The sequence below is a fragment of the Seriola lalandi genome, unplaced genomic scaffold, assembly GCF_002814215.2.
Source record: "Seriola lalandi dorsalis isolate HSWRI2012SDOR001 ecotype SW California unplaced genomic scaffold, Sedor1 jcf7180002054885, whole genome shotgun sequence".
In the NCBI taxonomy this organism is placed as follows: Eukaryota; Metazoa; Chordata; class Actinopteri; order Carangiformes; family Carangidae; genus Seriola; species Seriola lalandi.
Genome location: NW_019525437.1, coordinates 369,052 through 386,472, shown reverse-complemented (window position 1 = coordinate 386,472; position 17,421 = coordinate 369,052). Strand labels below are relative to the sequence as shown.

General features: G+C 39.3%; 1 protein-coding gene across 1 annotated transcript in view; it reads right to left on the bottom strand.

The window, feature by feature from the left end:
* The window catches only part of LOC111671676 (receptor-type tyrosine-protein phosphatase F-like), an 82,583-nt gene that overhangs the window by 7,820 nt on the left and 57,342 nt on the right, over window positions 1-17,421 (bottom strand). The window contains exons 10-15 of the mRNA XM_087179974.1: window positions 13,620-13,743; window positions 9,347-9,522; window positions 5,470-5,589; window positions 4,853-5,007; window positions 3,288-3,573; window positions 2,133-2,311 (exon numbers count right to left, since the gene is read on the bottom strand). Of these exons, the coding sequence (XP_087036100.1) occupies window positions 2,133-2,311; window positions 3,288-3,573; window positions 4,853-5,007; window positions 5,470-5,589; window positions 9,347-9,522; window positions 13,620-13,743 (1,040 nt within the window). The remainder of the gene's footprint in view (window positions 1-2,132; window positions 2,312-3,287; window positions 3,574-4,852; window positions 5,008-5,469; window positions 5,590-9,346; window positions 9,523-13,619; window positions 13,744-17,421) is intronic.

Sequence of the window (17,421 nt, the reverse complement as noted above, 5' to 3'; positions counted from 1 at the left end):
TGCCAAGAAAGGCGCCTTTAAATAAAATGTATTATTATTATTATTATTATTATTATTATTATTATTATTATTACTTTAGCAGTGCATATTCCCAAAAAGTATGAAATTACCCAAACTATCAAAAACCAACTGACACAAGATAAGCAGCTTGGGCATTGGGGCCACTTTCTTTGGCTGGTTTTGTATATGTAAATTGAAAATCAAAATAAAATCTTTTCTCTTGCTTGTTATCTTAAAAAATGCAAACATTTGATAATATACAAATAACCTATAATGTTCATTAAGAATTATTGGTACTAACAGTAACCCTGCGATACTAATACTAAAAAACTGAATTCATTCACCACATCATTTTAATAGCTTCAAGTTCATCCCACAACTCTTGAAGGAACATATCTAGCATCTCAGATGTTAAATGTTAAATTTTATCTACCCCCCCTTAAAGTAAATTTGGTGAGTCAGCTTTTGTGAACATATGCATTGATATTTGAATGGTTTTGCTTGAATACAGACCCTTTTTGGCAGCAGTTTCCATCCCAGCTGCTAAGCCAAACTCTGGGCAATCCACTGGAGTACATACAGGACACAATGACTAGGAAGCAGAAGGCTTGGGTAATTCTCTCAAACCTGTGTGCCTGAGTGCTACACATACTGAGCATTCTGTTACCTGGTCTATCATTTGTGTCTGCCATTGATGGCCGGAGGCGGTGTTGTTTTTGGTTATGTGTCCATCCCTGTCCAGCTCTCAGATTTACCACTGTGCAACAAGCACTGAAACTGTTATTTAAATACCATAAAACAACAGCCAAATATAAACTTAGGAACCAAAGCTGCTGTCTGTTGCTGGCTGTTCTGGCTCACCACTGCTGAATGAGTAGATGAAATTTGACCAGCAGCAGTGGATCCTGGATGAGTTTGTTTAAGGTCAGATGTTGGCAGTTAAGAAGTTAAGAAGTGCATCATTACTGACCTCTGTGCATTCAAGAACACACATAGTTTGGCTACTAATAAGCATCCAAAACCTTAGATAGTTTTAACAAGCCAATGTTACTATATAATTATCAAAAAATATCAGACTGATCAGACAAATCAAACTCAGAAGTGTGACTCATTTAAGTTTTGATAAATACAGAATTATAGAATATTCCTTTAGTCACATTAAAACCAACCAACACTTTGACATTTTAGTAGGTTCTTCTAAATGAATCATAACAGTGTGATATGACAAAATAATATGTGGTTTAAACAGTCTTCTCTAATGTAGAGGTAATGATATACTGCTGGCTATATATTTAGCCTACTGATAGCTTTCTGGCTTTCCATCTTTCACCACCATGGACAGACACTGAAGTGATTGACAACAGCTTGAGGTCACTGGACACCTTCACTAATCATCATAATCATGTCTATCCCCCTCATATTAATCTAGCCTAATCCACAATGTGCACTTTAAAGGCTCAGCTCAAGAGAATGCTGGAGCTCCCTGTATCGCACCCCACTCTTAATTACTGCAATAGGAATTAGAGAGGATTACAAGACACCCTTGACTCCTTCTTCGTCCTCCCCTTAGGTGGGGCTGACCAGGGGACTTTATTAGGTGCTGACAATGGAGAACAAGATACACCCACCCTGCAAGATATACCCACCCTACAAGTGCAAGTAAAAGGGGAGTCCTGACTCATTAGCCTCTGCTTTACTCTGCTAGTGCACTGAAAAATATTACCAATTAGTGTTTACATTTCTGAAAAAGATATGCTTCTCTGTGATTCACAGTTAGCTGACATAGAGCAATGTCAGTGCTGATGGTTGTATTAGCAAATCAGCCAGACTCCAAACTTTCGCTGTCACACAAGTGTGTTGATACATACAGGAGCACATGTATTAACATATAACAAGGTCTTCTTTTCATTTATTTCATTGTTTGTTTCATAAGACAATTAACCCTTGAATGATTTTTCTTTTTCTTGAAAAATCCCAAAATCCAACTGTTTGAACTGTATTCCTTCATCACCATGAAAAACATACACTGTGATGAACCCCTTTTTGGAAGCAATAAAAGTGACACACAGAGCTAAAGGTCTCGACGTTAACAGATGTTAGTTAAAACACTGAAATGATTTATGCGAACTCACCGGTATCCGTCAATGAAGCTGGCGTTTATGTAGTCAGAGCCCTCCACCCCTCTGATTGGTTGTAGGCAGACACGGGTAGACTCAAAAGGCATGATGTTCACCAGGCGGTTTTTGAATTTGTTACATGGCAGGTTGGCACTGATGAATCTTGAGGTATGTTCTTTAGAATTTGCAAGTTTCTGCAGACACAGAGAAGAGAAAACATGTCTCTGACTCCCCTCAGACCACCAATCCACAGCCAAGAGGTGACTGCACTGCAGCGTCACAAGCTTGTCCAGCTCTGCCAAGACTGGTTATAGTAGCACTTAAAAAGAGCAGAGTGTTGTGTGTGAACAAGGTTGTTAAAGGGCACTGGGAGCCACTTATTGAGGCGTGAAAATTGTGCGCTTTGAGCTAATCGTCTTTGTTCTCTGAGTTAAAAAAAGGTCTGATGTCCATTGAAACTCATTCTGTACACATTGATAAATTAAAAAAAAAACCCACTCACATTTACTGAGAGCTGACGTAGACAGGCTAGTGCCAATGCATATCAAACCGAGAATAATAAAACTTTAGAAAGCAACATTCCAACTGAGTGTGTTTTTTGGACAGGTCAAAGGTCAAGTGTCATTTTGACAATTTGCTGTAAGCTGAGGTTTAAAACCTAATTATGCTCTGTCTGGATTTACAGCCATCCTGCTTGCTTGAACAAGCAGCATATTTAGGTTGTGACATGCCCCCCCCCAAACAGAATTCATCTCTGTTATACAGGATGAAGAGGGAAATCTTCCCTCTTCCTAAACTTCCACTGCAGTTAAAGGGGCATACCAGCCATTTAGTATTTTATTGTAATTCCGTGAAGTCAGACTTCATGAAAAAACTGGTCAAAATGGTCAACATGGATGCAACAGAGGCCATGGTATTCCTGAGACTTTTGGTTCCTCACATCATTCTTATTATAAAGTCATACTCAATGACTTTAGGCCTCAGAGTCACCAACGTAACATAAATTGCATTTTATCATATTCAAAATATATATATATATGAAGTAAGATGCTTTTTCCCTCCTAAACTCTATCAGTTTCTCCTTCTCCTTCTGAAGCTCAGAAGTTAAGCTCTTGAAGACAAAAATGCAGTTCAACTCAATAACACAATCACAAACGAAAAGGTAGCTACCTTAAACTCCAGTTCCATAGTTGTGACAGTGTCTCCAGGAGGGATCTGGGTGAGCTTCTGGATGTGGGTGTAAAGGTTGCGTGCGGGGACTTCTGTATTGCCACATGCTGCAGCTTCTAGCAGGACCTCATGGATGAATATATACTGATCCTCTGTCTGCACCATGTAGTTCCTCTGAGCTCGCATACATGTCACATGACCGTAAATGTCTACCGACTTATCGTGTTTCATCCTCTCCAGCATGGCTTCGATCACAATGAAACATCCTGTTCTGCCCACACCAGCACTGACAGAGCACAAAGAGAAAATATGATTGATACTTCATAATTGTGGGTTAAGTATAGTATTGTATGTTTCCTCTGTTACCTTTAAGAAGGTACCAAAGGAAAAAGGTTGTGACGTGTTGTTGACCATGTCTAAATGCAAATGAAAAGCTTGCTGTCATAGCCTCTTATTTGCCACTGCCTCCCTGATTTACCTCCAGGAATTATGTCTTCTGCACATCTTGCTCACTTCACCAAATGTATCATACAAATGGGGATAAATCACAGGTGTTTGTTGACTATCTAATTGACTGGGCTCAAAGCAAGTTACTACAGCTTCTGTATCTTTTTTAGGTATTTGAAAATGTAGACAATTTTCAAAAAAAAGTCTGATTGTTAATGGATGGCCAACTCAATTTACAATGGCCTTGGTTTGTAAGTGCTTGTGTGCTTGTGTAACATACTTTTATCTGAAGCTAAATGACATATTAAATCATTGAGTGCTCAAAATATCTGTCAAACAACATCAATAAGATTAAATATAGAACAGAAGTTTAGTCATACCTTCCTGCTTTGACAGTCTTTTTCATTTTGATGTTAATATTCCTCTAATATGTTGACCTACTGTGGTATGACGTTCCCATGAGTAGGGTTGTCACCAGAACCGATACTTTGGTACCAAGTCCATGCCACGTGGCAAAAAACTGTAACTGTTCTTTTTTGCAGTGTCAAAAGTTGTTTAATTTTATTGTTATATCTATTATATGTCCATATTTTTTATGTCTCAGAGTATTAAAATGCTCTGCAATAAAAAGTTGACTGACTGTATATTTTAGCACAGTATTGTTTATTTTAAATTCTTGAAGGCTATATGCCATTTTTCTTTGTTTATTGTTTTTTATTCATATTTTTCAATAAAGGAGTGAAAGAGAAAGTACATGGAATTTATTATGTTTTTTTTTTTTTACCGTGGTATCGAAATAGTTATTGAGAATCGTCGAATTTCACTGGTATTGGTATCGACTACAACATTTCTGGTATGGTGACATCCATGAGTACTCAAGACCAGAGGTGTACAGTGTTACACTCACAAGAACAATAACAAAAGTAATTGTGCAAAGAATGAAAAAATATTACTTTCACATCTCCACACAAGTGACCAATTGATAGGTACAGTGCATGAGCTTGTTGGTTTGTCTATTTCAGAGAGTTACACAATTAACCAACAGTGTGATGCCATTGGAAAACACACACATTTTGAAGTATAATTATGGCTTTGTGTTGATGTAACAGCTGGTTTACCTGCAGTGGACCACCATGGGTCCAGCGTCTGGAGGGTTGCTGGCCTTGACTCTGTGTAGGAAGGCCAGTGTTGGTGTGGGATACTCTGGCACTCCATGGTCAGGCCAGGCCATAAACTGGAACTGACGAACCTCTCTCTTTTCACTCGAGCCATTCTATTCACATTTACACGTTTGCTCATTGAAAAAATATGATTCAACACACTAAAAATTCCATGATTTGATTATGGAATTAGCCGTCAATTAAAATATTTATTAACATAAATGCACTGCAATAGCTGACGATCAATCATCATGCTGCCCTTGATGAATGAAAACATTCGGTACTTAGTACAGAAAGTACAGTAGGGCAAATAGAGATAATACATTTATTACAGTGATGTAAAAACCAAAACATGATAAGCAATTAAGCTCTTTTTCTGCATGTCTACTCTTGTAGCTGCTGCAGCCGTTATGATAATCGTTATGATCATACTAAGTAAAGATTTCCATCATAACAAGGTGAATATCTGAAAGATCTTTAGGGCTTTTTTTAGTCCTATGCTGAGTTATGCTTCGCTTTGCTGCCAAGACAGTCATACTCCATATATACGTACAATATACATAGAGAGTTCTCACCTTATAGAGGGCAAAAGAGCGTACATTGTACGTAGCCAGCTCCACAGTGTCCAGCATGGTGACCTGAATCATCCCATATGTCTCTGTGCCTCGACTGGGCCAATACTGGTCACACTTCACCTGCACACAAACAGTGTGTAACTGATGAAGACAGAAGTAGTTTTCTTACAGTTTTGGAAAGGTTACTTTTGAAATGTAATAGGTTACAGCTTACTAATTACCCATGCAGTTAAAACCTGATTTAATTACTTCATCAAGTAATATTACATTTGATTTCTTTTCAGTACAATTACTGAAATTTATGTAGAAATGTCACGACCCAATGACCTCTCCAAGTTAATATATGAAAACACACTGCTTAATTAAGTTAGTGAAGGTTATCTCAAACGCATCATTTATCTGACCTGCCAAAAGATGCAAAGCAATATAATGAATGTTACTTTCTACATATAAGCTTATATGTAGGTATTTGTATTCTCTGTATTTCACAAAAGGGGAACATGAAGGCAAATCAGCAATGATATACATGTACAGCCAGATACACATAGCCAGACCCCCCCCCCCACACACACACACACACACACACACACATACACATACACACACACACAGTTTGTCATTCTAAATTACATATATTGTAAGTGGTGGATTTATTTGGAGCTACTTTTGACACTGTAGTGTATTATCCGCTTAATTTCCTTTTGTTACAACATTCAAAATTGTTGCATGTTCTTCTTTTATGTATGTTTTATCCTAAAGTTCAAGAACGCTGTCAACTAAGGCTTTGTTGATGGTTTCCTTGAACCATCCAGTTCAAGTTGAAGTTTAAGAATGCGCCTTAAGGGGTGACACTGTTTATACATCTGTTTTCTGTTGTATATGTTATGAGAGACTCAGGACATGGGGGTCTCTGTTGACCTAAAAGGTAAAAGACCAAAGGTCACATTTCGTACGTAATCAATCTTTGGGTAAAGGCTCCTCTATTGAAAGAAGGGCAAATCCCAAAGGAGGGTTGAGACGGATAAATATAAGGGTTTGTGAGACAGTGGAGAGGAGATCTCACATTGGCAGAGACGCTCCAGGATTCGGCATTTTTGACACTGTTTCTTTCTTGTAAATAAATTTCCTTTTGATTGCAAGTAAAAGACGTGTCAGCGGTGATCACTTCTTCACATCAGCACCTCAAGATACCACAACACCACAGACAAGTACTTTATCTATACAAAGATTGCGAGAACTGTTTTTCAGATGGCAAGAGCAGGATGAACAGGCCATTGAAGAGGGTGAGGACAGCTTAGGGCCAAGCAGTGATTTGTAAGTATCCTAGCAGTGGGTTTGCTGTAGAGTAACTTGATCCAGGAAATGAACTCATCACCAACCAGGAACTTTTCCAGGATGGCATAGAGGTAGGGCCATTCCACCTGTTCAAATGCCTTTTCCTCATCTAAGCTTAGTATTATGAAGTCGTCCAGTATTTTAGGGGACTGCATAATATTAAAAAGACGTCTGAGGTTATGAAAGGAGTTCCTCTTAGGGGATGAAACCTGTTTGATCAGTGTGCACCAGTTTACCAATTCAAGGACTGAGTCTTCTTGCAAGTATTTTGGCCAAGATCTTTTGATCTGTATTCAGTAAGGAGATTAGCCTATATGAACTAACCTCCTCTAAATCCTTCCCTTTTTTGGGATTACAGTAATAACTGCTTCATTAAGTGTTTGTGGTAGTGTCTCATCTCTATGTGCCTGATTATACATTTTAAGTAGATAGGGGGTAGGTAAATCATAGCATATTTTGTACATCTCATTACCTAACCCATCAGGACCTGGGCTCTTGCCATTTTTAAGCATTCCCACTGATTTTTTAATTTCCTCACATGTATTTTTAGCACTCAGGATTTTACAGTCACTCTGATTCAGTGTTGGTAGTTTACATTTGCTTAGAAATTCTTTTGTGTCCCTTGGAGAAGCAGTAGATTGAAACATATATAACCCCTCATAAAACTGCCCTTATATATGCCTTAAAGATTTCCCATATTTAACTTTATTTTCCAACTCCTGAGTGGAATCTGAAGTGCCTTTGGTTGCCTGAGCTAACTCCTTTAGCGTTTCATTCTGAGCTTTAACTTGCTTTTTTAACGGACTGATGGTTGCGTCGTTCTCAGCTTTTAATGAGGCGATTTTCCCTCTCAATGTGGTCATCACATCAACAATCTTGTCATCGATCTTGTTGTATATCTCAGATTTAACCCGGACCAGCTAAGCGTGCAGATTTGCTAGGAAGACGCACAGTGCATCGCAATAACCTCAGGCCACGCCCTTTAAATGTGCTGCAGGAAAACACAGTGACGCCTGAACGACCTCCGCTGGTTGACCAGCAAACTCGGTTGCCACCTCCTACCTGGTGGCTTCCCAGATTAAACACAACAATCAGTACCACTGGTGAGCCAGAACACTTCAAAGTGCAGCGATCACAGCGAGCTAACTATGGGCTTCCTCCAGCCAGGTATTGTGCTGAGTAATTGGTCGGGACGAACTGTGTTAAAGGAGGGGGGGAATGTCAAGGTGGGACTTTTTTTTAGCTAAGCTCTTTTTAATCAACTTATCCTCATTTTGCACATCTGAGCAGTTTTGGGTGCATATGTAAAAATATTTATTATGTTTGGTTTTGCTTTTTTTTTTATATTGCATGATTTGGACTTGCTGTGGTGTTGGTTTGGTCTGAGGACTGGGTTGATGAATGACAGCTGTCCACCACTCTTCACCCCCCTGCAGCTCAGGATTGGACAATGAGCAACTCTTTATTTTTTAAGTGAGTTGACACAGGTGAGTACGGCAGAAAGCAGAGATTACGAGGAAGGGAGCAAAGGCTCGGACGGGAATCGAGGCTGCAGCACAGACAGTCCGCTGAGGGAAACCGGGGAACCAGACAGGAAGTAAGGCCTGAGATGAGGAGCAGATGTGGGAGGCTGAGCTACAGCAGAGAGGATAGGGGCAGTGGTTTGCATAGTGAGGGGACACGCAGAGCAGGATGCCAAACATGCCAGCGGCCATATTAACCACCTACGTTTCCACCTCCCAGGAAAAATAACAGGACAGTATCTTCTCTGAACATTTAACATAAGCATTGGACTCTGGCATTGCCATTTTAAAGGACACTCATCAGCGCTTGTTTCACTTTTCCTAACCTGCCATTTTATTATTTCATTTCGTGTCCTTTGCATGGGTTTTTTTTAACAGTGAATATTTGGGTTGCTGGTATTTTAAAGAACCCCACTACTGTGTGACACATGCATTGGATTTGTGGCCAGCTATGTGTAACCTCACATCAGCAGAGACTACAGAGGGACAGGCTGAGTTTGGGTATCAGCAGCATGTCAGAATTAGCTCATCTTACCACTGGAACTAGTGCATTACAAACACAGCAGATAAAAGAAACAGAGACGTATATCACTAGAAAATTGATATACTGATGGTATCCTCAGCAGTGATGAACTACAATGGAGTGAATGTCCACAGCCCTTTGTGATGTTGTCATGCAGAAAGTTAGATTTCTCATGCATATTTATCGTACAGATTTACAAAGGTTAATTTACAACTACAGAAATTGTTATTTGTTATCATCACTTTACAACCTGAAAATCACTTTGACCCTAATGTGCTACCATGCCTCCATATTTTGGCAACTGGCATAAGCCAAAGTGATGTTACTTGTGGGAACATTTAAGGAAACATTTGGAGTGGCCCTGAGTTCGCATTTGTTTGTATGAATGAAGTGATTGAATGCCTGTTGCTTTGTGCCTGTACTCTGGATACACTGTAAACCATGGCCATTGTCATCTGAGTATAATTTTTAATATTTCTTAACATGAGAGGCTCACCCGTGACTTCTCCTCTAGACGCGTCATCATAACAATGGTGCAGGTCCTCTGCTCCCACACCATCCTCCAGAAGTCACTTAGTGTCTCTGGCAGCGGCCCTTGTGTGGCGATGTAAGCATTCTGCTTCCTGTAACCATCAATGTAATTGGCATTGATGTAGTCACTCCCTGGAACTCCTGCAGCAAGGGTCAAGTTGGACATTAGCAAGCAAATTAAAATGGGAACAAATCAGAAAACAGGGTGGTATTTTTACACACGTGGAACTCTGGTTTGTCTAATATAAGCCTGTTGAAATAAAGGCCTGGTTCTCTCTGAATGTGAGGTAAATAAAGTAGTAGAGGAAGAAAATCTCCAAAAAGGCCTTAGTTTTTGAGATACTTCCACCGAGATAGAACATAGCCCAACCATGCTTTTTCATATCTTTTGATATATGTATTTTATGAAATGGATGGTGTCATAAAAATATTTTACTGACAAAAGTAGTTATATTTGGATCCTCCCCAAAACTGAAAATAATGAAAATGTTGGATTCTACAAACTAATAATAGACAATTACAGATATTACAGACACAGTAACAAATGGGGCCTTACTGGTGTAAATCTGTTAAGACAATGACATTAAAAATATCTAAACTGAAAAAAAACCTACAAATATTTCATTCAAACATTTTGAAGAAATGTGTTCATCATTTCCAACATTTGTTTCTTCTACTATTTAAGTAATCACTGACTGCTGACATCATCATAAAAAAACACAAGACCATCTTGAAGTAAAAGATAATGTTTTCACACATTAGTGGCATATCTTGCATTTAAATAGCACCTAGTATTAGCATTAGTGTTAGCATTAAAGTGTTAGCATGTTTACTTATTAATTTATTTTTATTTTATTAAAACTATTAAAATCTATTTTATTGGGACAATGCACATTAATGAACATCAGTGTAAAACACAATATGTAACGCCGAATTGTAGCAAAACCTCTAACATTTCAACAGTAGGCTAATCATTGTAAATTTTGTAAATGAATGCCTGTATTTTTATGGGTATAGTCTGTATTTCAGGATTCTCTTTAAGTAGATCCTGAATTCAAAAGCTATACTGCATTTTTGATCAGTTTACCCAGTTACTGTTACTACAATAGTGTTTACATGAATTTAGTGCTTCCAACAAACCAGTAGAGGGATTACAAAAAGTTCTAGATTGGGCATAGTTAAGAAATGATGAGGTCCACATACATCTCTACAAAGAACTGGATTGGATTGGATTCCAAAATTCCGGTGGCTTATCATAAATTATGCAGAGCATAATAGACCACAAAGACAGCAGACAGAAAATGGAATGAGGCTTTATCTACACTACCTGTCTTATGTGGAACAGTAAGTAGGGAGGACAACATTTGATTTAATATTGCTAGAATAAATGCAGCACGTTTTACCAATCAATGGTGGTGAGTCCTTTTTTATGCTGCAGTCTGTTGGGGCAGCAGCATGTCAAACATGAGCTGGCCAAGCTGTTGAAAAAAGCTGGGTCTGTCTGTTGCAGGAGTTTATTTGTCCAGTATCTGTACTTTACTTGAGTATTTATTTATTTTTTTTAAACTTATGACTTTACTCCACTACATTTTTATGAAGTACTCTTACTTTGAGGCAGAGCATTTAGTCAGTGAATTAGTTTTATTTTATTTTAAATATGTGATAGACCATACACTGTGTTCATCACAGGAGAAAAAACAATCACAGCCAACTCCTACACTGTCAGTCACTTTTCAACCTGTCCGTGACAATGGTAACAATGGTTGTGTTAGATAAAAATAAGGCAGAAGATTCTTCACTAGATATTTTAGAAATAAAAAAAGATTAATTTTGTTCTGCGCTGCACGGTGGTGCAGTGGTTAGCGCTGTCGCCTCACAGCAAGAAGGTTCCGGGTTCGAGTCCCGGCTCGGCCGTGGGATCTTTCTGTGTGGAGTTTGCATGTTCTCCCCGTGCCAGTGTGGGTTCTCTCCGGGTTCTCCGGCTTCCTCCCACAGTCCAAAGACATGCAACATGGGGACTAGGCTAATTGGATTCTCTAAATTGACCATAGGTGTGGCTGAGAGTGTGAATGGTTGTCTGTCTCTATGTGTTTGCCGTGCGATGGACTGGCGACCTGTCCAGGGCGTACCCCGCCTCTCACCCGAAAAGATGCTGGGATAGGCTCCTGCCCCCCTGTGACCCTACTAGAGGATAAGCGGTAGAAAATGAATGAATGAATGAATAATTTTGTTCTAAATGTTTGCTGTGTTTACCAAACCAACCAAACTTTATCACTGCCATGCTGTTTTGCCATGTTTATTTTGTAACATGTTCTACAGGTAAAAATGTACTTTTGAATACTTGCGTATTTTTAAAATCAAGTGCTAATAACTTTCACTTGTATTGGAGTAATATTTGACCAGGAGTATCTATACTTTGACTCAAGTGATAGAGTCAAAGTATAGATACTTGTCCACCTCTACTAATGATTGGATGCCACCTGTATTGTTCTGTGATGATGGAAGGAAGGAAACCTCCAAAACCGACCTGGCCAAGAAACTGGAGCCTGTTGTGAAAAATGAGTTCCCCTTACCTGATGTAACAGGACCATCAGCATACATCATAGATGGTATTGCATTACTTCATAGTCTGAATCAATCTGGATTTAAAACATTCAATAAGAAATTCTGAAAAAAAATCCTTCCTTGCTATCCGATGTGGAGAAAGGCAATTGTGTACTATAGTTTTTGATTGGTACAACCAAACAGTCTACCACTCTTGACAAGTTGTGTTTATGCCATTTATCAAACTGCCATTTGGTGGTACAGCCATCACCATCACCAAAAGTCAGGCTTTGGAGTCCTGTGGGAAAGGGGTGACCCGTGGAGCCTGTAATTTATAGCAATCCAGCAGCACCTCAAGAAGAGTGAGACCAGACTGACTTTTACTGCAAGGGCAAACAGTGTAGTCAGACAAAGAGGTCTCCTTGTATTGCAGCCAGCTTGCAAGTTCTGTGCATGTGACCCTCTAGAGGGCCCCGATATAATTCTTGATGAAAGCACAGTTACATCCTAATTTTAGGGCAGATCTATCTGTTGATTCTATTGTATCTTCGAGAAAACAACATTTTTTGAATTAAATGTAGTTTTTTTTATTTTTCACTCTCCCTATTGTAATCTATAAAGAACAGGCGTCTCTACTGGCTGCACAATATGTTGCCGCCTGCCATAACATGAAGGACAGTGAGTGTGAGCTCAGCCCAAGACTCTTAAACTAATGTTTGAATTTCACTTCTTATGTGTGTGGTTTATAAGTGTGACTGTGGGAACGTATGACTTTTCACATCACAGTAGTACTGTATATAATATATAATAATATAATATATTCTGTCTTTTCCCCCCTCAGTGTTATGTTACATACAGTGTTGTACTGTTCTTTGTACTTTGGGAACATTATATCTAAACAGTCCTGCTAATAAAGCAAATTTGATGAATTTGAATTAAGATATGTTTTGTGTCCTTTTGTGTCCTCTTAATACATTTACACCAGTAGAGCCCATTGTATTTTTCACTGTGCAGTGCTGGTGAGACTAGTTACACCAGCAAGTTAACTGAATAGTCAAACAACTTGTTTGTATGTAACAGTAATTGTGGTAATGTAAATCACATTTTGTGGTATTGTATATTTTATACTTTTAATTATCTATTCAATTCCTGCCTGTATTCAATGTATGTTTAACGGTATGTATTTTCAAAAATAGTCAAATATATTTGTGAATTTCTTATTTCTCTGTATGCATTTCTTTGTTGCCTTGGTGAGTTGGTCAGATTTATGTGAAGGAAGCAGCTGCGGTCCCTTTTGTAGAATCCAAAATCTTTTTTTATTTTCTGTTTTGGGGAGGATTCAAATATCATCCATGTAAACTTCTTTTGCGCTGGAGGGATTATATCTCTCGGCTGGCCTTGGAACGCCTCGGGATTCTCCCGGAGGAACTGGTGGAAGTGGCTGGGGAGAGGGCCGTCTGGACCTCTCTGCTGAGGCTGCTGCCCCCGCGACCCGGATCCGGATAAGCGGGAGACGACGAGACGAGACGAGACATTTTTATACCATCCGTTTCATAAAATAGACTTGTCAAAGATATGAAAAAACATGGTTGTGTTTGTTCTACCTCACCTTTGGAGGGCTTTGGTTCCTCTACCAAAGGCCCAGATCACTATTTGAGAATTTATGGTATGACTTCTCTTGAGATGTCTCTCACCATCTACAGGTGTGAGGATGACCCTGGAGTGGTCATAGGCGATAACATTTGCATAGCGGTTCTTTGGCTTGTTGACCTCCAGGTTGGAATGCTCCCAGGTGAACTGCTGTACTGGATCGATAGACTGACACACAGGGAGAGGGAGAAACACAGAAAGGGATATACAGAGTTGGGAGGGAGAGAGCAGGTAACCATTTATTACAAAAGTGCCTGTATTCTTTTCTGAGGTTTAAAGTCTATCAGAGTTTAGAATGCAGACCCAATGCAGAATGTGACACAGAAACTAATTCATCATCGCTCCAGTCTGCGGTTTTATATAATGAAAAGCCGTGGATGAGTTTTAAGCCCTCTGGATACACACTAGACTTTTAAAACAACCCTCTTCAGCCTTCCAACTACCAGCTCAGCGCTTGACATTAAGAAAGAACCGATCCAGTGTTGAAGGATACATGCGAGTAAGGGTTTGGGACAATGATCTTTGATGTACATTTCCCCATAGCACCTCCTGGGCAGATGAGGACTTGTGGTAGATTCTATTTGTAATATAAAGCCAACCATGAAGCAGATGGGATATAGTGGGGTATCTGAAATAATACAAGCATATAACAAGCTAAGGCCTAGCACTGCTTGGGAAGCACCATGTATAGCTGTGGATAGGCACTAAAACATGTTTTGACCTACATTTGAGCATGTGTATGATTGAGAAAGAAAAACAGGTAATGTGATATTGAAGCATATTATATTTACTTTACCTGTCAGACTTTATCATTTTTAACCTTTTCACCTAAAACGAATATCTACTCACTGATTCAAATTCACTTTGTCCAATACTTATGATACTTTATGACTGGATAGTTGCAAAACTGATGACTGACATCAGCCTCAAGTGTACTTGTGTAATTTTAGCTGTATAGCTGTACAGTGATTTTGTAAGTATTCTACACTGATTGCTTCTTTGCTCCAATTATTCAAACTACTTTTAATTGAATTTCCCCTTGATTGCGGGGCTGAACAGCTGCTCAACCCCGTCTAACCCTACAACTGATAATAATGACAATTGAGAAAGAGGTTAAATGCACATCTTATTTGGGCCGGCTAGGTAAGGTCTCCACTGCGCAACACTAACAAGCCTCTCACACTACTTCTATACACATGTATGTGCATGCACACTGTACAGTACAGCTCAACAAGTCCCTACAAATCAACAAGATATGTTATCTATGCCCTCTACAATGAAAAATAGAAGCATTTTCTGATCTGACATCCCTATCAGAAAGATAAAGTGTGTGCCTGGTATATGGCTGGACCTCCCATGGTCAAATGGTGATTTTATAACCACAATGTCAACTCACAAAATCACCAAACACATAGATTAAAGACATAGACTGTGCTGCGATTACACGCAGCAAAGGGCCACAGGCACTTGGCTGTGACTAGAGGTGGAAATATAATCAGTCAGTCAGTCAGTCAGTCAGTCAGTCAGTCAGTCAGGGACATTCCAGATTATAGGGCTAGACCTGCTGTTGCAGTCCAACCAAAAACAAAGAAATTAAGTGGTTAGGTTTAGGGAAACTTGTTATTTGGGTTAATATAAGTACTTAAGGAAACCTGAATAGAAAAGTTAATGATGCCTAAAGAAAGAAAAAAAGAAAACAGGAGCAGTTTTCTGTAAACAATTTTTTGTTGAAACACCCATCCACACCCTGACCTCCTGTCTTTAACAACCTCCTTTGCTTCCATCATAATTACTGTGACTGCTAAGCAGTCTTGTTTTGTATGTTGATTTGGGGCACTTGGTTTAAACGACTGATTCTGTGTATTTCCTTTGTGTTATATTCAAGCAAACAAAAGCAGAATAATGATTTTCCGATTTTATGAAGTAGCTTTAATAATTTCATCCGATTTCCTCCTTTGCTTTCATCATAATTATTGTCGCAGCTAGGCAGACTTGTCTTGTATGTTGTTTTGGGTTTGTTGTTTAAGGGATGATGATGATGATTACTGATATTTTGGGTACACTGACTTTCAGTTTTAACTCTAAATGTAGTACTTGCAAATCTGCCTGCCTATGCACATGACCTATTTACAGTGATGTTGCAGCGTTTTGCGATATCTGCAATTACTTTGCAGAGTGCAGTGTTGTCATAGCTGAGACAACCAATGGCCAAAACTACAAAAACAAGAATCAAAATTCTAAGTGTAATGGGTTACAATGAAGAGGGACTGAAATGGAGTGATCAAAAATGCCTGTACAATTTGTAATCTTTTCATCAGTGGTCAATAAATAGTATTTGGAGAGATCCCTTCTCAGTGTGCAGAGAGTGTTGGTTTTGGTTGTTTGGTTGTCTCTGAACATGTTAGGCCCCCCCTTGGCAAGCCCTCCTGCTGCACTGATAACAGTATCCAGTTTTAACTGTTGCTGCACAGCCTGGATTCCTATTGGCACTTGTAAGCAACTGGAACTTCAGCAAAGCAGATCATTGGGAAGTATTATCGATGATTGAGACATGCCACTCCTATTGCACAACTGCACAAATTTGAATTTCATGTGAAAGCAAAGTAACTAATTACAGTTTAGCAGTTAGTGTTGACTGGCACTTGAACTTATCATCATTCACCTGATACATTCACTTAACTTCTCTTAGGTAAACAAACAGATTCCGTCCAACCTTTCTTATTTGTCCAATTCCAGTTCTCCATTTACACCTTACAACTCAAATTCGCTCAAAATAAGAATTGGATGTCAGCATCAGGGGTGAGCTAGTTGCATAGACTGCATGAGCGAAACACTCATCTGCATTTCTCTGGCTACGTTCATCCATCGAATCAAAGAATCCTCTGATACCAGAGGGACCAGGAGCTGATGAGAGGGTATCTGACTCTGATACAGCACATTCATTTTCCCCTGGAGTGGAACTCTTGTCTGCTGCATGTTTTGAACATTGATGAAATTTTTGGCACTTTGCAATATGCTGCTGCATTTTTGTGGCATTCTTCACGTATGTCTTTCTAGAATATTGACACATATACACAGACTTTCCTTCAAAACCGTCTTGCAGGAGGCAGAAGAAACAGTATCGCATTATTTCAGTTCTCTGATAAGGGCCAACCTTCAATTTAGTAAATTTCCTGTTTATTCCCGTTTATTCCCATGGAAAGTTTCGGACTTTGAAAATTCCCAGAATTTTGCAACCCTAGTCAACACTACATTTTGGCAATGAGTGAACCTACGTGTTTTTTTACCTCCTTTTGTTGCCTCTCTTTGCTGCCTCAACATGGCTGGAAACGTACCTCCAATGTTTTTGCCATGCCTAGGAGAACGTGTGGATGCAGATTTTCAACAATTACTTGCTGGTTATAAATGCAACAGGAAATGCTTGGCCTGAGCCACGGAAGAGAGCTACTTTACTCCATTGCCTCAGATCCGAGGGACATCGGATATTTTACTCATTGCCAGATACAGGTGATGCCTCTGCTGTCACTGCAATAAAGACACATTTCACACCCAAAGTTAATGTTGTCGTGGAACGGCATGCTTTCATACAGCGAAGACAGGCACCTAATGAGACTATTACACAGTATGTGGCTGTATTACGGGACTTTGCTTCAAAATGTGGATTTGAACTAATTGAACATGTGACCAATTTCAGCATCAGGGAAAGGCTTTTGCTCAAACCAGATCTGACACTGGATAAAGCCATAACATGAGTGATCTCTGCAGTTCAACAAGCCAAAGCAATTGCAGCAGATGGCGGTGTTCCAGTCCAAGCTGTACAATCCCGCCCACGTGCACCTCCCAATG